We start from the raw sequence: 22,422 nt of genomic DNA on the forward strand, positions 1-22,422 counted from the left end.
AGCAAAGCGGTATAACACAAACTCTGCAGTAAGGCAGTATTACACACACACACACACACTCTGCAGAGCAACTAAGTCGGTGACACACAGACACAGGTATTTGGGGACGATGTATGCTGTACAGCAGTGAAATGTGCTTGTTTGTTTGTTTGTTTGCTTCACGCCCAGCCGACCACGAAGGGCCATATCAGGGCGGTGCTGCTTTGACATATAACGTGCGCCACACACAAGACAGAAGTCGCAGCACAGGCTTCATGTCTTACCCAGTCACATTATTCTGACACCGGACCAACCAGTCCTAGCACTAACCCCATAATGCCAGACGCCAGGCGGAGCAGCCACTAGATTGCCAATTTTAAAGTCTTAGGTATGACCCGGCCGGGTTTCGAACCCACGACCTCCCGATCACGGGGCGGACGCCTTACCACTAGGCCACCGTGCCGGTATGGTTTGAGTCCTATTTATGAGAACGAGAATGAGGGAGAGATGATTGTATTGAATTGAATTGAATTAAATTGAATTGAATTGATCTTTATCTTAACACTGTAACAGAATAGGAAATGCTAAACTACTTTTTTTTTTCATCCCGCCCTCGCTCATTGAGGTGAAATAGAAGTTAACCACATTATGTTTGAAAATGTTTCCAGTGCATTATGTACAATAATGTTTTAATACAATCATAGAGTATTAACGTTTTACCAGTATCAGCTGCAAAATATAGTAGTAGTGCTTTACGAGTTTTGCAAGAGAAGCAGCATGTAATGATACGTAAATGTGATATAACAGCGATCAAAGTTCAAGTCTGAAGGTAGGCTCTGAGAAGTGTAACCAGTGCATGCAAATCCTTGGCGATATGATTTATCTCAATAAGGTACAGTGTTCGTCGCACATCCGCAGGCTCCTCAATAAATGCCAGTCGTTCTGATTCATCATAACTCATGTCTGCTTTGTCCCTGAATAACGTCCAGTACAATGTTTCAGCTTTGGTACAATCGTAGGTGAACATGAAGTCATCTGATTTTGCAAGCAGCTGTTTGGATGAAGCATTGTACACCATTCTAATCACTTTCTTTCGTGTTCTGGGGTTCGTAGTAATTTCTAAAGCAAGTGCTTTTACTTCCCCTAGACTGTACTCCCTTTCCAAAGCATCCTTTTCAGCTTTAGTCAACTGCTTTTCCACTGGTTCCTCTGTATCACTCTCTGACGTAAAATATCTGTCCTTGTCACTGTCAGTGGCCACGCATGTGGAGTCAACGGATTGCTGCAAGGCAGGTTCCGTCAGCTTGGATGGAATGTGGCTCCGTGATTCACGTGCTTCAATGTTAACAGCACAGCTTACCTCGCTGTCAATGCGTTCGCCGGCGTGTAGTCTCATTTTCTGTTTGTGCCTAACGTCGGGAACTTTGTCGTACGTGTTTGTGTGAATTATGCCTGATGTTGTGCTGGCATGATTTCGCAGATGATCGATCAGCTGTATCAACAGAAGAAACGCATACCTCTTTGCTGTTAAATTGTTGGGATCATTGTCTGTCACGTCTGAGCTGCGAAGGGGTTTTGTTTACGTTGCGTTGACTAGCTCGGCAAATGGCGGCCTGTTGGTTCTCTGTGCTGAGCAGTTGAAGTGTGACTGTGGCTCCTTCTCATTCTCCGGTGACTTTCCAGTACTTGACATAGTGGTCAGCTGGCAGGCCTGTCAAGGTAGCTTCCACAGCAGTTGGTAGTCCAACGACAGGCATTTTCTTCACTTGTTCAAGTAAATTGCTGGAGCGAAAAATGTGTGCTGCCGGAGGGACAGATAGAGAGAGAGAGAGAGAGAGAGAGAGAGAGAGAAAGAGAGAGAGAGAGAGACAATGACAATGACAATTCTTTATTTAACGAGGGTAGTAGATTAAGCAGTGGTCTGCTTTTTTACATCCAGCCCTCGCCCTAAAGAGGGACTAACTAAAAAAATGAAATAAAAAATACAAGATACAAATTAGAAAATAGATAACTAAAATTCTACATTTTAACAGATAACTAAAGTGAAAACACATTATACATATGTACACAAAATGCATTACATTGAGGTAAATTGCGAGTTGATTGATGTGAATTAAGTGGTATAGTGCAGCTTGCACTTTCTCAACATCATGCTCTAATCCATACATTACATTTTAAAGAAAATCAATCAAACAAGCAAGACATTGCCAAGATCATCACACATCTAAATACATGTAGTGGTTGGTTTGTAAGTCCCTTCATTCGAAAGGGGTTTGTGTACATTATACCAATAAAGAGGAGAGGGGCATGTTTAATACAAAAATTGTATTTGTAATTGTAGAGAGAGAGAGAGAGAGAGAGTGAGAGTTGGGGTAATTAAATAAGAAAGAAAGACAGAGACAGAGTGAGAGAGACGGACAAACAGACGGACAGACATACGGACAGACAGTAACCTGCGAGAGAGAGGAAGACAGACAGATAGGCACACAGTCAAAAACCGGGGAAAAAAATCATAGAAAGAGATAGAGATAAAAGACACAATTGCAACAGCTCTGCAGATTTCTTTCCTACGTGTTTGTTTAAAACAAATCTGACAGAGAAAGGAGAACAAAACAGAGAGAGAGTAGGAAAGAGAAAGTGTGTAAGAGAGAGAGAGAGAGAGAGAGAGAGAGAGAGAGAGAGAGAGAGAGAGAGAGAGAGAGAGGGGGCGAGAGAGAGAACGGGAGAGAGAGAGATGACGATGATGATTTAACGTTGTTATACAATGAATAGGGTTAGAGGCTATCACGCAGCAAACTCTCCAAGAGAGGGAAATAAAGAGATATATCATCATCATCATCATCATCATCATCATCATCATCATCATCATCATCATCATCATCGACATCGGCATCGGTATTGGGATCAGCATCGTCACCTACATGTGTCTTTTCATGTTGTTTTTTTGTTTGTCGGCTTGTCTAGTCTGTCTGTCTCTGTCTCAGTCTCTGTGTCTGTCTGTCTGTCTGTCTGTCTGTCTGTCTGTCTGTCTGTCTGTCTGTCTGTCACGGGCTTGGGGTCTCTGTTTAATTTCGTCTGTTTTCCGTTGTTGCATCTTTTTGTCACAAACTCTGCCCAAGTCCAGCCATGAATTATTTGTAATTCGTGCATGAGTTGGGTTTCGTGCGGTTTTGGCTCAGATGGGCGCCTATACAGTGACTCGGTGTGTGTCCGTGGCTATGGACAGCCAATCGCGGGAGTGTATTCACGCACGTGGGGTTGCGTGATGCGTGAACGAGTCACAGGCTCGAAGGTCACTGCTGTGTAAAACTGTGAAGAGAACGGATGGTTGATGTGAATGCTCTATCCGGCCGACCGGCGTGTTGATGTTTTATTCGACCCCGGAGACAAGTTGTGTTCCAGCTGTCTTGGTGTGGCTTCAAGGGTTCTACGGGTGGTCAGTCCTCGAACGGCAAGGTGTGTTGAAATTCTGTAGTTTTTCTCTCCTTCCGTGCTTAGGGTCAAAATTTGTGGGTTCGGTAGTGTTTGTGTATGAGAGAGTTTTAGTTTTTTAGTTTCCTGGGTTGGTGTCATTTTATGTGTAGGGTGTCGGGGGTAGAAAGGGGAGAGGGAAAATGGGAAACAAGGGAAAGGGGGCGGACAGTTTTTCATTGTGCAAGAAGTAGGAAGGACGAGAGAGGGAATCTAAATTTGAAGATAAATGGAGTCCCCTTGGCACAAAGGACCTGTGCTGAAATGGCTCAAGCACAAGAAGTGGGGAGAGCGAGTTGGCTGGTGGAAAGAAGAAAAGAGGTGTCAGCAGTTACTGCGAGTGAACTCATGTGTGGGAAGGATTTATTTTTCTGGAGGGTGTATTTAAGGTAGAGAGCGTTAATTCCAGAGAATAGTCGTGTAGTAGTTGTTAGTGCGGAAATTTGGAGACGAGGTACGGGAGGTTTTAAACGGGAGTTCTCTGTCAAGACAGAAGACGGGGGGTTGGTTGTAAATATGTGACGTCATCACGGTTAGAGAAAGAGGAAAGAACGAGGTGCCACTATGTAATATGACTTAAATTCATAAGGGGTAAGAGAAGTGGCGTTGTTTGTGAAGGGGCTGCTTGTAAATGGTTGGGTCAAATAATGAAATAGGAATTGTTGATTATGGGGGCAGCCATGTTGTATTGACTTTGTGAAATGGGAGTTGTAAATACTTTGTACATTTATATTGATGATGGTGTCTTTACAATTGTATAAAAGTAAAGACTATAATTAGGTATTTAAGGGAGTGAAAATTGTAAGAATTATTACATAATTGGTCATGTTGGGACTCTGGTATTTTGATAATGATGTTGTGGTTAAAGTTAAATGGTAACTTTGACGAGATGGCCAGGGTGGTTAATTAAGTAGTTAATTATGGTAATTAATGAGTAATTAAGTAAAGAGGGGACTTTGAAAGTTGATGAGTATTGATAATTATGGGAAGTCTAATGAAGGAGGTATTGTTGTTAGGAGAGTTAATTTGTGGACTTTGTGGGTAAGGGGAGATAATTGAAGTATTGTTGGGGAACAAGTAGTTATACTTGGCTTTGTTCCTACAACAGCGTTCAAGCATAGAAGCGTGGCTGTGGGCGAGTCCAAGCCAGGAGAGACGAACGACACAGGAGACAGCATGAGTTTCCGGGAGAAAGATGCTTCCGACTCGTTACCCGGGAGGAAGGCGTGTTGTTGGTGGAGTGTTTGACCACCGGTGTGTCGCAAGTGTGAGCTGTGGAGGTGAGGTGGCCCACCGTCAGTGAGTAAAGTGGTGGAAGGTGCTGGCATTCTATTGCCACGAGCAGTATGGGCACAAGAATATATTATGGCATCTGTGTGCCTCGAGTTATGCAGCTGTGGCTTCACTAAGCATTGTGACCTATAAGTGAATTTAAACATATTAAAGACATAAAGATTGTGCAAGTGGAAGATTCAACGGGACTAATCTGGAGTGTCTTTATTTTTTATGTTTTGTTTTGAGCGACGTTGATTTTTGTGGATCGGCGAGATGTGAACTGGACTTGGTTGTGAAACGTCATGATCATTACGCGCGAAGAGAAAATTATGTAGTGATATTGTAATTTGTTGCTATGAAGTAAGGTTGTTACGTGGTGAATTAATGTGAATGTGTTATTGATGAATTAATGTTCGTACCATTTATTGTGTTGAAATAAGTGGAAGATTCAACGGGACTAATCTGGAGTGTCTTTATTTTTTTATGTTTTGTTTTGAGCGACGTTGATTTTTGTGGATCGGCGAGATGTGAACTGGACTTGGTTGTGAAACGTCATGATCATTACGCGCGAAGAGAAAATTATGTAGTGATATTGTAATTTGTTGCTATGAAGTAAGGTTGTTACATTGTGGATTAATTTGAGTGTGTTAGTGATGACTTAATGTTCGTACCATTTATTGTGTTGAAATAAGTGGAAGATAATTGAGAGTCTTGTTATTTAAAGTTAAGTTAATTAGTATTATTGGTGGCTGGGCCTACTGGTTTCATGTGTAGCTGCGTTTGGCGTTGATCGTATGCATCAAGGTTGAAGGCAGTGTAGCAATAAACGTAGGTAGTCCCTATCACGAGGTATTAGTGTAAATGTAAGTTAGAAATAATAGTTAGTTAATAAATAACAGGGTTAATTGATTACTGTAGGTGAAGATAAGCGGATTTTGAGTTGAGATAGATTTATAAAGAGACTTCTTGACTTTTCGGGATCAGGGAATTAAGGTGGTAGGTGGTAATATTTAGGGATATTTACAGTTATTTTAGTATCAAGTTATAAATTCTTATAGCCAATTTGTTTTGTTAAACTTTAAGATAATTCTTCCTACTTCATCTATCTTTGATTTTGAGCGATTGTGATTGGGTGTGAATGTGAATGCGGTGATGTCGTGTGTGTAAATAATAAACTTTGGTTTGAATGTTGCCTGGGTGTGGAGTCAGTGATTAGAGTAAGAGTGGTTGATTGTGTCTGAGTGTTTTGTACGATAAAAGGTATTCCTATACCTCTCCCAAAACTTAGGGGAGTTACAATGGTGGCAGCGGTGGGATAGGAGTTTCATTTCGGGGATTAGGAAGGGTTTAGATAGCATCGGGAAGTAAGGGCCGTGACTCGTGTGAATCAGTTGTGAAAGGGTATGAATGAGGACTAGCGTGGGCGGTTGGCGGGCGACTTAAAGGCTTTAAGCCTGGGTGGCTATTTTGACCCGGTAGAGGAAGGAGAGAGAACGAGTGAGTTTGAGCACACCTGGGGTCCGAACTGATCACTCGGATCTCACTCTACCAAGGTTGTCAGCTAGCTGTTTGGGTAAGTTCTATTGTGGTTGTTGCTTTGTATTATTCTGTCCGTGTTTGTTGTGGGCGATCAATTTTGGAATTGGGGTCAAGGTGAGGTTGGTTGTCAAGGAGATGTCGAATTCAGATCGGGATGAGCGTCAGTTGAGGCGGGCGGCTAGGATGGAGGAGAAGGTTCCAGCGACGTCTGCGGCTGCATCCCTAGTGGTAACCCCTCCTCGGTTCACTGTACCAAGTGGTGGTGCGACGTTGTTGGCTACGGGTGGTATGCCGGGTGCGGGTTCTACGCCGAGGGTGGAGAGGTCTTTGGGGACGCCAGGAGTGTTGGGGACGAGGTCTGTTGGGGCGCAGCGTTTGGCGATGGGGTACGGTGAGGGTCAAGCTGTAAGGGGAGTGTCGCCGATCATGGTCCAAGGTTCTAATGGGTTTGACGATGAGTCGGTAGACAGGGAGTTAGCACGGTTCCGTAGTCAGGGTGAAAGCTTGGGTTTGCAAGGGGCGACGTTGGCCCAGTTTGTGATGGCCCAAGTGCGCAGGGAGGCGGCCATCGTCGAGGAGAGAGTGGCGCAGGCGAAGTTGCGGAAGGAAGAGCGGCGACAACGCAAAGAGGAACGAGAACTTCAGGAGAAGAAAGAAGAAGCTCGACGCCAAGCAGAAGCAGCCCAGCGTAGGGAAGAGATAGAGGCCAGACGCCAGGAAGAAGAAGCCCGACGTAAAGAGGAACGTGAACTTCAGGAAAAGAAAGAAGAAGCTCGACGCAAGGAAGAAGAAGCTCGACGCAAGGAAGAAGAAGCCCGACGTAAAGAAGAACGTGAACTTCAGGAAAAGAAAGAAGAAGCTCGACGCAAGGAAGAAGAAGCTCGACGCAAGGAAGAAGAAGCCCGACGTAAAGAAGAACGTGAACTTCAAGAAAAGAAAGAAGAAGCTCGACGCAAGGAAGGAGAAGCTCGACGCAAGGAAGAAGAAGCCCGACGCAAGGATGAGGCGGCCCAAAGGAGAGAGGAACGGGAGTTCCAAGAAAGGAAAGAAGAAGCCCGACGACAAGAGGAAGAAGTCCGGCGCAGAGATGAGGCAGAGCGACGCCAGGAGGAGCGTCGCATACGGGAAGAGGAACTGCAAGCAAGTGAGGCGAGGTGGAAAGAGGAGTTAGCTCTGCGCACAGGGGGGACTGAGAGAGAACCGAGTTTTGACAAATACCGGGTAAAGATGTCCTTCTGTGATGACTCTGTCAACATTGACGACTACCTCCTCCACTTCGAGCGAACAGCGACAACACACAGGTGGAGCAGGGCGACATGGGCAGGTCGATTAGCAGACCAATTGAAGGGTCGCGCAGAGAGAGCATATCTACGGATGACTCCCGAGGATGCCAGCGACTACGATATGCTCAAGGTTGCGCTGTTAGAAGAGTTCCATCATACTCCAGAACACTATCGCCGGGAATTCAGAAACATCACAAAGCAAGGGGACGAGAACTTTGTACAGTTTAGTCGTCGGCTGCAGACCCTGTTGGATCAATGGATAGCGATGTCACAGTGTGCGGGAGACTATGACCGGCTGTATGACCTGATCCTGAGAGAACAGTTGATGTCAAATTTCCGGGGTGAGCTGTTCCAGTACGTCAGCGATAAAAAGCCAGCTACAGCCAAGGAAGCGGCGGTGTTAGCGTTCACTCACTTGGAATCAAAACGGGACGCCAGATTGTTCAACGCAAAACGTAACATCGGGGCCCAAATGGACGAGGAGGAAAAGAAAAAGGAGAAGACTACAAGCAACGGGGGTACCAAGACCGGAGGGGGATCGGAGGAACAGGCAGAGCAGTCAGAGGGCCAAGTGAGGCCAGTAGAGGGCAGCAGGAACAAAAAGACAAACTGGAATCGGGAATACAACAATCGGGTGATATGTCATAGGTGCAAGAAGACGGGACACATTGCCAGGGAGTGTACCGCGAACGCCTGCATGACGACCGAGCAAGATGACCAGACGAGATCTTCCGAGCCGTCAGAGCCGTTGTGCCAAGACTGCGAGAAAATTCCATTTCGGCCGATGGGAAGGTGCAAGGTTAACGGGAGAGACGCAATCAGTCTACGTGATTCAGGGGCAGACAAGACCATGGTAAAGGCTGCATTTGTTAGGCCTGAAGATTACACCAACGGGACAGTGCACGTAGAGTTTGCCGACTTAGACTGCACAAAGACGTATCCCTTAGCATGGGTTGACGTAGAATCGCCGTACATCTGTGAGAGGATTCTTGCCATCGTGAACGACAACATCAGGCCTGACATTTTTCTGGGAAACCTGGCCCAGCTTACGAGCGGAGACTGGGTGGAAGTATCGATGTATCCCAGACGGGCGTTGTGTGCGGCAGTGACAACCAGAGCACAGGCTGAAGCAGGTACACGGCCGGTGAAACCGGTGGTGGTGGTGCAGATTGAAGGGCTGCAAGTGACTCCGGATCAGCTGAAAGTCTTGCAACAGGAAGATGAAACACTAGTGCGCGCAAAACGACTGGCGAAGGAAGGGAAACAGATACAAGCAGGAAAGGGCATGGTGGAGTTCAAGATGTCTCGTGGGATACTCAAGAGGGTTTATCGGGAGAAGAAATTGGAGTGTTCACAAATATGCGTTCCCAGATCCTTGAGGAAAGGACTACTCAAGTTCGCCCACGACACACCCATGGCAGGACATCTGGGCACCAAGAAGACCCGCGAACGTCTATGGGCAGATTTTTATTGGCCAGGCCTGTGCGAAGACGTGCGACGATACTGTCAGTCCTGCGACCGATGCCAAAAAGTCACGCCGAAGGGACGAGTTGCCAAAGTGCCGCTTGGGCAAATGCCTCTGCCCAATGTTCCATTTGAGAAGGTGGCGGTGGATTTGGTGGGGCCGATCAAGCCGGCAGCTGACAGTGGGGCGAGATTCATCCTGGTGATGGTGGACTATGCGACGCGCTACCCCGAGGCTGTGGCACTTAAGTCCATCGAGGCAGAGAAGGTGGCCGAAGCGCTGTGGACAATGTGGACGAGGTTGGGAATACCCAAGGAGGTCCTGTCGGACCAGGGTGGACAGTTCACCGGGGCCGTCATGCGAGAAGTTCACCGGTTGCTCGCCGTCAAGGGACGAACCACTACGCCGTACCATGCGCAATGCAACGGCTTGGTTGAAAGGTTTAATGGCACATTGAAAGCCATGATCAAGAAATTGTGTGTGGAGGACCCCAAGACATGGGATCGGTTTATCCCAGGTGTCTTGTTCGCATACAGGGAGGTTCCGCAGGAAAGTACTGGGTTCTCCCCATTTGAGTTGCTGTACGGCCGTACGGTGAGGGGACCCATGGCCATCTTGAGGGATCTCTGGACAAAAGAAGGAGAAGATGGGAAGGAAGCGCAGACTGCGTCCGAGTACGTGTTGAATCTCCGGGACCGAATAGAAGAAACATGCAAAATTGCCAGGAAACATCTGTGTGAGGAAGCCGTGCGCCAGAAGAAGCACTACGACCGTGGGGCCAAACGCCGGACCTTCGAGGCTGGAGATCGCGCTCTTCTACTCCTGCCTCTCAAGAAAAACAAGTTGGAGATGGCTTGGCGAGGACCCTACGTCGTGGAGGAAAGAGTGGGCGAGTGTGACTACCGCATCAGGATAGGGCCCAAGCAGAAATTGTTCCACGCCAACATGCTGAAGAAGTATGTGGAGCGGCCGGCAGCGATAGCAACGGTGTGTGTGGTGGATGAAGGGGAGGAGTGGGAAACAGTGCAGTCATCTCACGAAGACATTCCGTTGATACCCCTGACGTCAGAGGAAACGATCGAGGATGTGCACTTGGATCCAGAGACGCCAGAACTGCATATAGGGATCAAGGAAATCCTCAAGGACAACAAGGATGTCATCACTGATCTGCCACGGAGGACTTCGCTGGCAGAGTGTAGCATGCGGTTGGCGCATGACGAACCAGTTAGGGTCCGTCAGTTCCCCTTGCCATTCACGACGCGGGACATTATCGCCAAAGAAGTCGACGCGATGTTGAAGATGGGGGTCATTGAACCGTCGGTGTCCCCATACAGCTCTCCAATCGTGATCGTGGAGAAGAAAGACGGAAAAAAGAGGTTCTGCTCCGACTACCGCCGTTTGAACAAGATAGTGGAGTTTGACGCCGAACCTATGCCAAACATGGAGGCCATGTTCGCCAAGCTCAGCAAGGCGAAATATCTATCCAAGATAGATCTGGCAAAGGGATACTGGCAGATCCCTATGGCGGCAGAAGACAAGCCCAAGACCGCATTCACAACACCGCAGGGGTGTTACCAGTGGACGGTGATGCCGTTTGGGTTGAAGACGTCAGGAGCCATCTTTTCAAGGATGATGAGGAGTCTGTTGAGCCCTCTCGACATGATCGAGATCGACAATTTCATTGACGACATATTGGTGGCAACTGAAACCGTGGAGCGTCATTTGGAGTGTCTCAGAGCTTTATTCCAGCGGCTGCAGGAAGCATCGTTGTCAGCTCGACCATCCAAGTGTTACTTGGGGTTTAAACGCCTGGAGTACCTGGGACACATGGTGGGAAATGGAATGATTCAACCCGAGGAAGGGAAGATGGACAAGATAGCGAAGATGCCCAGGCCAACAACAAAGCGGCAGATCCGATCCTTCCTAGGACTAGCCGGATTCTACCGTCGATTTGTGCCGGGTTTTGCTGACATTGCACTTCCGCTGACAGACGCAACCAAGAAGTCACAGCCCAACAAGGTCATATGGACGAAGCCTATGCAGGTGGCCCTTGATACGCTGAAAGTGAAGTTATCCACAGAGCCGGTGTGCAAGCTGCCGGATTTCTCCGTGCCTTTCACTCTTCGCACAGATGCATCCGGTGTTGGGTTGGGGGCGATGCTACTCCAAGACCAGGGGAACGGGATGCAGATGGTGGCCTGTGCGAGCAAAAAGTTGCTGCCAGCAGAGCGTAACTACAGTACCATCGAGCGCGAGTGCTTGGCGGTGGTGTGGGGGGTGCGGAAGTTTGGCCCGTACCTCTACGGAAAACCTTTCTGCATCCAGTCCGACCACAAACCCTTGGAGTACCTGGAGGGTTTGAAGGCGACTAACAAGAGGTTGATGCGGTGGGCGTTGGCTCTGCAACCCTACATGTATACCATCCAGGCGATTCCTGGAAGAGACAACGTGGGGGCCGACTTGCTCAGTCGCTCAGAAGAGTAACCAGATGTGGGAAGCATTGAACCATCAAAATGGACTGATTTTGGTGGGCTGGATCATTTTTTGCAAGTCCATGGATGTCAGTAGAGTTGGGTAGTGTTTTAGTTCAGGGGGAGTTGTGGTTGGATTACACGTTTTAGGATTCCTGGCATTGGTCAGAGGTATGTGATTTTTGGTTCAATACAGGGTGTTTTGTACTTGGGTGGGGGGTTTTGTCACAAACTCTGCCCAAGTCCAGCCATGAATTATTTGTAATTCGTGCATGAGTTGGGTTTCGTGCGGTTTTGGCTCAGATGGGCGCCTATACAGTGACTCGGTGTGTGTCCGTGGCTATGGACAGCCAATCGCGGGAGTGTATTCACGCACGTGGGGTTGCGTGATGCGTGAACGAGTCACAGGCTCGAAGGTCACTGCTGTGTAAAACTGTGAAGAGAACGGATGGTTGATGTGAATGCTCTATCCGGCCGACCGGCGTGTTGATGTTTTATTCGACCCCGGAGACAAGTTGTGTTCCAGCTGTCTTGGTGTGGCTTCAAGGGTTCTACGGGTGGTCAGTCCTCGAACGGCAAGGTGGGTTGAAATTCTGTAGTTTTTCTCTCCTTCCGTGCTTAGGGTCAAAATTTGTGGGTTCGGTAGTGTTTGTGTATGAGAGAGTTTTAGTTTTTTAGTTTCCTGGGTTGGTGTCATTTTATGTGTAGGGTGTCGGGGGTAGAAAGGGGAGAGGGAAAATGGGAAACAAGGGAAAGGGGGCGGACAGTTTTTCATTGTGCAAGAAGTAGGAAGGACGAGAGAGGGAATCTAAATTTGAAGATAAATGGAGTCCCCTTGGCACAAAGGACCTGTGCTGAAATGGCTCAAGCACAAGAAGTGGGGAGAGCGAGTTGGCTGGTGGAAAGAAGAAAAGAGGTGTCAGCAGTTACTGCGAGTGAACTCATGTGTGGGAAGGATTTATTTTTCTGGAGGGTGTATTTAAGGTAGAGAGCGTTAATTCCAGAGAATAGTCGTGTAGTAGTTGTTAGTGCGGAAATTTGGAGACGAGGTACGGGAGGTTTTAAACGGGAGTTCTCTGTCAAGACAGAAGACGGGGGGTTGGTTGTAAATATGTGACGTCATCACGGTTAGAGAAAGAGGAAAGAACGAGGTGCCACTATGTAATATGACTTAAATTCATAAGGGGTAAGAGAAGTGGCGTTGTTTGTGAAGGGGCTGCTTGTAAATGGTTGGGTCAAATAATGAAATAGGAATTGTTGATTATGGGGGCAGCCATGTTGTATTGACTTTGTGAAATGGGAGTTGTAAATACTTTGTACATTTATATTGATGATGGTGTCTTTACAATTGTATAAAAGTAAAGACTATAATTAGGTATTTAAGGGAGTGAAAATTGTAAGAATTATTACATAATTGGTCATGTTGGGACTCTGGTATTTTGATAATGATGTTGTGGTTAAAGTTAAATGGTAACTTTGACGAGATGGCCAGGGTGGTTAATTAAGTAGTTAATTATGGTAATTAATGAGTAATTAAGTAAAGAGGGGACTTTGAAAGTTGATGAGTATTGATAATTATGGGAAGTCTAATGAAGGAGATATTGTTGTTAGGAGAGTTAATTTGTGGACTTTGTGGGTAAGGGGAGATAATTGAAGTATTGTTGGGGAACAAGTAGTTATACTTGGCTTTGTTCCTACAACAGCGTTCAAGCATAGAAGCGTGGCTGTGGGCGAGTCCAAGCCAGGAGAGACGAACGACACAGGAGACAGCATGAGTTTCCGGGAGAAAGATGCTTCCGACTCGTTACCCGGGAGGAAGGCGTGTTGTTGGTGGAGTGTTTGACCACCGGTGTGTCGCAAGTGTGAGCTGTGGAGGTGAGGTGGCCCACCGTCAGTGAGTAAAGTGGTGGAAGGTGCTGGCATTCTATTGCCACGAGCAGTATGGGCACAAGAATATATTATGGCATCTGTGTGCCTCGAGTTATGCAGCTGTGGCTTCACTAAGCATTGTGACCTATAAGTGAATTTAAACATATTAAAGACATAAAGATTGTGCAAGTGGAAGATTCAACGGGACTAATCTGGAGTGTCTTTATTTTTTATGTTTTGTTTTGAGCGACGTTGATTTTTGTGGATCGGCGAGATGTGAACTGGACTTGGTTGTGAAACGTCATGATCATTACGCGCGAAGAGAAAATTATGTAGTGATATTGTAATTTGTTGCTATGAAGTAAGGTTGTTACGTGGTGAATTAATGTGAATGTGTTATTGATGAATTAATGTTCGTACCATTTATTGTGTTGAAATAAGTGGAAGATTCAACGGGACTAATCTGGAGTGTCTTTATTTTTTTATGTTTTGTTTTGAGCGACGTTGATTTTTGTGGATCGGCGAGATGTGAACTGGACTTGGTTGTGAAACGTCATGATCATTACGCGCGAAGAGAAAATTATGTAGTGATATTGTAATTTGTTGCTATGAAGTAAGGTTGTTACATTGTGGATTAATTTGAGTGTGTTAGTGATGACTTAATGTTCGTACCATTTATTGTGTTGAAATAAGTGGAAGATAATTGAGAGTCTTGTTATTTAAAGTTAAGTTAATTAGTATTATTGGTGGCTGGGCCTACTGGTTTCATGTGTAGCTGCGTTTGGCGTTGATCGTATGCATCAAGGTTGAAGGCAGTGTAGCAATAAACGTAGGTAGTCCCTATCACGAGGTATTAGTGTAAATGTAAGTTAGAAATAATAGTTAGTTAATAAATAACAGGGTTAATTGATTACTGTAGGTGAAGATAAGCGGATTTTGAGTTGAGATAGATTTATAAAGAGACTTCTTGACTTTTCGGGATCAGGGAATTAAGGTGGTAGGTGGTAATATTTAGGGATATTTACAGTTCTTTTAGTATCAAGTTATAAATTCTTATAGCCAATTTGTTTTGTTAAACTTTAAGATAATTCTTCCTACTTCATCTATCTTTGATTTTGAGCGATTGTGATTGGGTGTGAATGTGAATGCGGTGATGTCGTGTGTGTAAATAATAAACTTTGGTTTGAATGTTGCCTGGGTGTGGAGTCAGTGATTAGAGTAAGAGTGGTTGATTGTGTCTGAGTGTTTTGTACGATAAAAGGTATTCCTATACCTCTCCCAAAACTTAGGGGAGTTACACTTATTTGCATAACCATCTTCGATAATCATTTGGTCGAAATTTGCCAGGAATAAACCATCATTTGTAATACATTATGCTGACTGTAAGAGAGAGAGAGAGAGAGAGAGAGAGAGAGAGAGAGAGAGAGAGAGAGAGAGAGAGAGAGAGAGAGAGAGAGAGAGAGATGAAGAGAGCAAAAAAGAGAGAGAGATGGCGAGAGAGAGATGGGGAGAGAGAGAAGGGGAGAGAGAGAGAGAGAGAGAGATGAAGAGAGCGAAAAAGAGAGAGAGATGGCGAGAGAGAGATGGGGAGAGAGAGAAGGGGAGAGAGAGACAGAGACAGACAGACAAACAAACAAACAGACACACAGACACACAGACACGCAGACAGACACCAAAGGTTGAGAATAGAGAGAAAACAAGAAAAGTGTGAAGCAGCCGTGCATATTTCTTTTTTGCATAATCCGTGAAAGTAACCTAAGAGAGAGAGAAGAACAGGCAGACAGGCAGGAATGTGTGTGTGTGTATGTGTGTGTGTGTGTGTGTCTGTGTGTGTGTGTAGAGTGATTCAGACTAAACTACTGTACCGATCTTTGTGAAATTTGACAGGAGAGTTCCTGGGTATGATATCCCCGAACGTTTTTTTCATTTTTTTGATAAATGTCTTTGATGACGTCATATCCGGTTTTTCGTGAAAGTTGAGGCGGCACTGTCACGCCCTCATTTTTCAACCAAATTGGTTGAAATTTTGGTCAAGTAATGTTCGACAAAGCCCGGACTTCGGTATTACATTTCAGCTTGGTGGCTTAATTAAATTAAAAATTAATTAATGACTTTGGTCATTAAAAATCAGAAAAATGTAAAAAAAAAATAAAAAAATTATAAAACGATCCACATTTACGTTCATCTTATTCTCCATTATTTGCTGATTCCAAAAACATATCAATATGTTATATTTGGATTAAAAACAAGCTCTGAAAATTAAAAATATAAAAATTAGTATCAAAATTAAATTTTCCAAATCAATTTAAAAACACTTTCATCTTATTCCTTATCGGTTCTTGATTCCAAAAACGTATAGATATGATATGTTTGGATTAAAAACATGCTCACAAAGTTAAAACGAATAGAGGTACAGAAAAGCGTGCTATCCTTCTCAGCGCAACTACTACCCCGCTCTTCTTGTCAATTTCACTGCCTTTGCCGTGAGCGGTGGCTGGCGATGCTACGAGTATACGGTCTTGCTGCGTTGCATTGCGTTCAGTTTCATTCTGTGAGTTCGACAGCTACTTGACTAAATGTTGTATTTTCGCCTTACGCGACTTGTTGACTCACATGCGAAGCAAAAGTGAGTCTATGTACTCACCCGAGTCGTCCGTCCGTCCGGCCGTCCGGACGTCCGTCCGTCCGGACGTCCGTCCGTCCGGCCGTCCGGAAAACTTTAACGTTGGATATTTCTAGAACACTATTCAGTCTATCAGTACCAAATTTGGCAAGATGGTGTATGATGACAAGGCCCCAAAAAACATACATAGCATCTTGACCTTGCTTCAAGGTCAAGGTCGCAGGGGCCATAAATGTTGCCTAAAAAACAGCTATTGTTCACATTTTCCCCATTTTCTCTGAAGTTTTTGAGATTGAATACCTCACCTATATATGATATATAGAGCAAAGTAAGCCCCATCTTTTGATACCAGTTTGGTTTACCTTGCTTCAAGGTCAAGGTCACATGAGCTCTTCAAAGTTGGATTGTATACATATTTTGAAGTGACCTTGACCCTGAACTATGGAAGATAACTGTTTCAAACTTAAAAATTATGTGGGGCACATGTTATGCTTTCATCATGAGACACATTTGGTCACATATGATCAAGGTCAAGGTCACTTTGACCCTTATGAAATGTGACCAAAATAAGGTAGTGAACCACTAAAAGTGACCATATCTCATGGTAGAAAGAGCCAATAAGCACCATTGTACTTCCTATGTCTTGAATGAACAGCTTTGTGTTGCATGACCTTGGATGACCTTCACCTTGGGTCAAGGTCACATTGTATTTTGGTAGGAAAAATGTCTAAAGCAGTTCTTAGTGTATGATGTCATTATTAGGTTTAGTTATTTGACCTTGACCCTGAAGGTCAAGGTCATGTAAAGGTCAAGGTCAAGCATGTGAGTCGTATGGGCTTTGCCCTTCTTGTTTTTGTTTTGTTTTAATAAACTGAGAGAGTAAGAAAAAGACAAAAAGAGAGACAGAGCTAGAAATACAGAGAGACAGACAGAGAGACGGACCGACCGACAGAATTAGTGCGAGATAGAGATAGAGAGACACACAAACAGGGACAGACAGACAGAGACCGACATTTTGAGAAGAATGAAGAGAAAACCAGCAGTATTATATGCATAGTCTTAAGCTGTGTTTCCATATCGCGACGCGATGGCAGCACGATAGTTGCGGCGAGGTGGCGGCAGCGTCAAAACCGATCGCAAAAGTAATATCAAAGAACGCATGTTTCCATATGTGCGACGCGACGGATGCTTCATCTGGGGATTTAATCAAGTTTGAGTGAATCTTTCTTGAAGGTTTTTCTTTGTATTCATAAATTATGAGTAATCTAAGCTTAATTAGTTTGGACAACATTTTGGATGAAATTATTGCTGCTGCAGGAACATTGAATTGGCAAGTCTGTAACAGTAATCGTCTCTCTGTCCCCCCCCCCCCCCCCCCCCCCTTGCTTGCTGAAAAATAAAATTAACTCTCTTCCCGTCCTCTGTCACATCCTCTGATTCTTTTGCTGTATCTTTTCCTCTTTTTTTGGTAAAAATTGTATCTTGTCTGTCTTACATTTATAACAAGGGGATAAGCGATTCTCTGACCTTGACATAACGTGAAATAATAATTCCTATCTAGATGTACATATTTATAACCACATTTAATATAAGCTTAGCTTATTGTGTGGTTACAAATGTTTATATCGCATATATATGCAAGTTATCCAAAGAATGAAATTGTTTTGAGACCTATAGCACCGTTAGTTTGTCAGAACAGGAGGTGGTCCATATCAGGCAGTTGTCCATGTTAGGCTATTTTCCCTTACGACCAGGGTGTGCTTATTGCGTGTCTTATGAGAAACAGACCGCGTGCAGAAACACACACACACTATGATGTGTTGTCGTATTATTTTTGCTTTGGTCAATCGTAGGACCCTATTCTGAGGTCTCAATATTTTCCCACGGTCTTCCCAACGCATGCGATGTCACTTTCCATTGAGCGTTTTTGCCACCATTTGGCAAGGAGTTATCAGCTGAGATAAAACGACTGTAAGTAGAACGCGAAAATCACACCTGGACTCGATCCGACCGACTGGTTCTTGTATACGCAAGAGCACTTGATAGTCTCTGCCGCGGATCATAAAATCGTATAATCTGCTGATTTTCGCATCCCGAATCTACTCAGCTTCGTCCCAATAGGCCCACTTAAAACATCACACGCGGAATTTAAATTAGCTAAGATGGACAACTGGACACCACATGTGAGAACCACGCACCAAGACATTGTCAGCATTGAGAGAATGTTTTCACGGAATTGTTTCACGATTCTGTGACACTGTTATATTGCGGGGTTATGATATTTTCTTCGTTTCTGATTTGAATTCATGTAAATGAAATCAAGTTAAAATTAAACACTATTGTTTTTTTAGAAACCAATGCGGACCCTGAAAGAAATAACGTTTCACTCAGATAAATTTTATCCAGCCTGTCACGTTTTTCATTTATACATTTTGACAGAAAAAAGAAAATAACAAAAGAAAAATTAACACATCTGTGTGGGATTAAAATCAAACGTCGATTTGTGTTACTAAAGTTACTGACCACCATGTGCATGCGAACATTTGCTGCTCCCCCCCCCCCCTCCACATCGTAATCGTATCGGCTCTGTCTCATTTTGCCCACCACCCCTCCACCTCTCCCCAGGACCCCCCCCCCCCCCCCACCTTCCTTTTCAGTAAATAGCCCTTCAGTCGGAGCGGCAGTTGTCGCCACGCATCAGACTTTTTTTGAATAATTATGTGCGGTTTTTAGTATCTCCTTTACAAAGCTGATCTGATAATTAACTATCTTTTTTTTTGCAAGCAAACGACAAATTCGCCTCAAAAAATGTTATTGACAGTGCATATAGAAAAGGTAGCAAAAAAACTTGCGGGGACAAAGTGGGCGAGGGAGAGCCTGGGTGGTCAAACGGGGGCCGTGCCATGCCATATGTCACCTGCTGGTTAAACGAAAGGTTTAAAGGAACAGATATCGCACACAATATTTTGATCTTTTGATCAGTCAACCATCAATTTTGTACATCAACCCCAACAGTGTTGTTGTCCAAAAATAAAAGAATTGCATTCTGTCCTCAAACTGAACGGTAGTTCAAAGTTAAAGGGATATTGACCAAAGTGCTTTTGAGGAACAATAAAACACTCTCCCCAAAATAAAGACGCAAAAAAACACCCCACACAAATAAATAAATAAAGAAAGAAGCAAAACAGATTTACAAGGAAATTAATTATGTTCATGGTATGCTAGCGCTGTTTTTATTTTATTGTATAATAAGCATGCTGATACCGGGATGCAGTATACGTTAAATGTAAATGATATAATGCTGACTATCTAAATGTGAATCAAAAAACAAGAAAGGTAGGTTTTTTAATTTTTTTTTAATTTAAATGTGAACCAGAAAAGATGCATTTCTTTTAAATTGATGGCGCCGTCAAAAACAAAAACTAAATTCTTGGTTACAAAATCAAATGAATCTTAGTAGTCGATAGTTTAGTACTATTTGTCACTTTATTAGAGGTGGTTTGACTGAGTTGCCGACTTCTCCGCTTTAATTCCTTTTCAGTTTTATCTGTACACTCTTTGTTTTCATGCGATACGTGTAACACTTTTCCCGACCTCGCACATGATGGACAGCATTCATTGGAGCGATATGTTTTCACCGGGTTTTCGCAAAATTGTATTTCATGCCACGCTATTATCGATTACCTCAAATTAAAAAAGAAACAAAGAAAAACTCCGGACAAGCGCACAAGGTAGAACCAGCGGTCAGTGCATGGGACTGCAAAAGTGCACGTGTGCGTATGCGTGTGAATACATTTTTTTTTTTAAACTAGTTAGTGTCAATATCGATCGAATGTCATTTCGATCACGTTTCAGTTTAGCGGACAAGCGTAATCGGATTCAACATACGCATACACACTCACATAGTCGGAAGAGTCGTCGAACAGGGAAAAAAATGACAAAGTAAAATATTGTAAATTGAAAAATGTTTGTGTAATTTTGCGATGAGACAGAGACAATCTGGGAAGGAAGTTTATACCCAAGTAATACTATCGAACGGGTTAGTCCGTAAGCTGCGGACAAATATTCTTACTCAAAGAGAAAAATGAAACAGGATTTTTTCAGTAAATGTAAGCTTACAGGGCTGCCGATGGGGAAAGACTGAACCACCTAAACAAATAGCAGTTCACATCGGTTGATGATTCTTCAGTCCCACAGAACTTCGGTCCATTAGGAAGTAGCCCTGTTGATTTGCTAGATTAACATCACATCGCTACCCGAACCGATTTTTATTAAAAATAAACACTTTTTTAAGCTCAGATATAATTTATCTGTAAGTTACATCACGTCTACAGTCGTTGACACAATCTAAAAACTCTATCAAATTACTCCGCCAAAGTTCCGACAAACTTACTACACATATATGCGTCGTCTGCATGTGTTGCGCGCGCAGTCCGGGGCGTGGCTTATTAAAAAAAACAAACAAACCCGTATTAGTCTTTTTTTTTTTTTAAGAGTTAAATTCAGATAGCACTTCATTTGGACAGCCTTGAGAAAACGGCCGTACAATACGTGTATATCTTCTTTTATCGAGAAGGAGATTAACAGCGGTGGGGTTTCAGTCATGCTTTCTAACGCCAGCTTCAATTTCAGATAATGTTAGGAGATTTCAAAATGCAAGGGGGTGGGGGTATAGAGTGGGGGGGGGGGGGGTATTTTCTCTGAATCGTTTATAAGGAAGGAATGTGTTTTTTAGACCCCAATCGTCAATGTTGAAGGTCCGGTATTAAAACTTGCCCAGTGTCTGACAAAATTAGACTCAGTTTAAAATTACCCTTGACAATTTGTGCGTGAGACAGACTGATTGCCGAACGGAAAATGGAATCACTCATGTGGCGCAGTGAAGTGTAGCCAAGTACCTGCTATGTCCTTCAGCAGAAGTGGCGGAGTGCCTGTCATCTGTTTCTCATTTAGTGGCCTCACAGTGGCCGAAGATTGGATTTGATGTGACTTTTAGTACACACTTGTGAGCGTGATCTGGTAATTTCCCTTCGCTTGCGTCTGACTTTCCCGTCTTAAGCTAACATACGAGAACAAACATAATATGCAAAATTGCAAGGATCGACCTCCTTGCATGAAAAGTCAACAACACTTTGTTATTTTCTCATTGTATAGAAACCTAAAATGTGACAGCAGCCCACAGGGTTATCTGTGTTCGTACACGCCGAAGTCTGTTCACTCGAAATCGTTCTGACAATTATGTTTTATGTTCAAAGATATGTTTAAATTCAAATTCCAACGACAAAAAAAAGAGAGATAGAGAGAGAGAGAGAGAGAGAGAGAGAGAGAGAGAGAGAGAGAGACAGACAGAGAGAGAGACAGACAGACAGACAGACAGAGAGAGAGACAGACAGACAGACAGACAGACAGACAGACAGACAGACAGACAGACAGACAGACACAGACAGAGAGAGACAGAATCAAATGTAAAGCGAACTGTTTAAACCTGTTGCGATAATTAATGTACAGTTCTGTAAAAATAAACTGTACTCTTAGTGCCCGACCCGACTCCCCAAACCTACGTCGCGGTTATCTGACGCTCTCTCTACGTCGTGCCTCTGCGTGCCTCCATTACAGAGAAATGGAAGGTGAAAATCTTTGTGTCAGTTTGACTCTTGATTTTAAACAAGTCGCGTAAGGCGAAAATACAACATTTAGTCAAGCTGTCGAACTCACAGAATGAAACTGAACGCTATGCAATTTTTCAGCAAGACCGTATACTCGTAGCATCGTCAGTCCACCGCTCATGGCAAAGGCACTGAAATTGACAAGAAGAGCGGGGTAGTAGTTGCGCTGAGAAGGATAGCACGCTTTTCTGTACCTCTCTTGGTTTTAACTTTCTGAGCGTGTTTTTAATCCAAACATATCATATCTATATGTTTTTGGAATCAGGAACCGACAAGGAATAAGATGAAAGTGTTTTTAAATTGATTTCGAAAATTTAATTTTGATCATAATTTTTGTAATTTTAATTTTCAGAGCTTGTTTTTAATCCAAATATAACATATTTATATGTTTTTTTAATCAGAAAATGATGAAGAATCAGATGAACGTAAATTTGAATCGTTTTATAAAAAAAAATAGGCCTATTTTTTTTTACAATTTTCAGATTTTTAATGACCAAAGTCATTAATTAATTTTTAAGCCACAAAGCTGAAATGCAATACCGAAGTCCGGGCTGTAAAAGTTGTTTCAATTTGTTTCCATTTAAAACGTCCGCTACTGGCACCTCAGTCGGACCATACATAACACTCTGAGAAGTAACCAAAGTGTTTTCTTTTAAAGTAATTTGTAACTCTCCGCTCCGCACGCCAACCAAAACAATTCCTGGGAGACGCCTACATCGTTCGGAAAAAAAACCCACAAAAAACTGTTCCGAGCCAGGACTGAACTAGAAAGGGTTTCCAT

At 43.8% G+C, this 22,422-nt stretch overlaps 1 protein-coding gene across 1 annotated transcript; it reads left to right on the plus strand.

Annotated features, from left to right (window-relative positions):
- Positions 1-3,084: 3,084 nt before the first annotated feature.
- Positions 3,085-14,544, plus strand: LOC138957758 (uncharacterized). Its single transcript, XM_070328816.1, has one exon. It carries the CDS (start codon positions 6,400-6,402, stop codon positions 11,494-11,496), a length of 5,097 nt encoding a protein of 1,698 aa, XP_070184917.1. The 5' UTR covers positions 3,085-6,399; the 3' UTR covers positions 11,497-14,544.
- Positions 14,545-22,422: the final 7,878 nt, after the last annotated feature.

This window comes from Littorina saxatilis, unplaced genomic scaffold (genome assembly GCF_037325665.1).
Source record: "Littorina saxatilis isolate snail1 unplaced genomic scaffold, US_GU_Lsax_2.0 scaffold_853, whole genome shotgun sequence".
In the NCBI taxonomy this organism is placed as follows: Eukaryota; Metazoa; Mollusca; class Gastropoda; order Littorinimorpha; family Littorinidae; genus Littorina; species Littorina saxatilis.

Excerpts from the sequence above, each read along its gene's own strand:
- LOC138957758 (XM_070328816.1), top strand. The coding sequence starts at position 6,400 with ATGTCGAATTCAGATCGGGATGAGCGTCAGTTGAGGCGGGCGGCTAGG.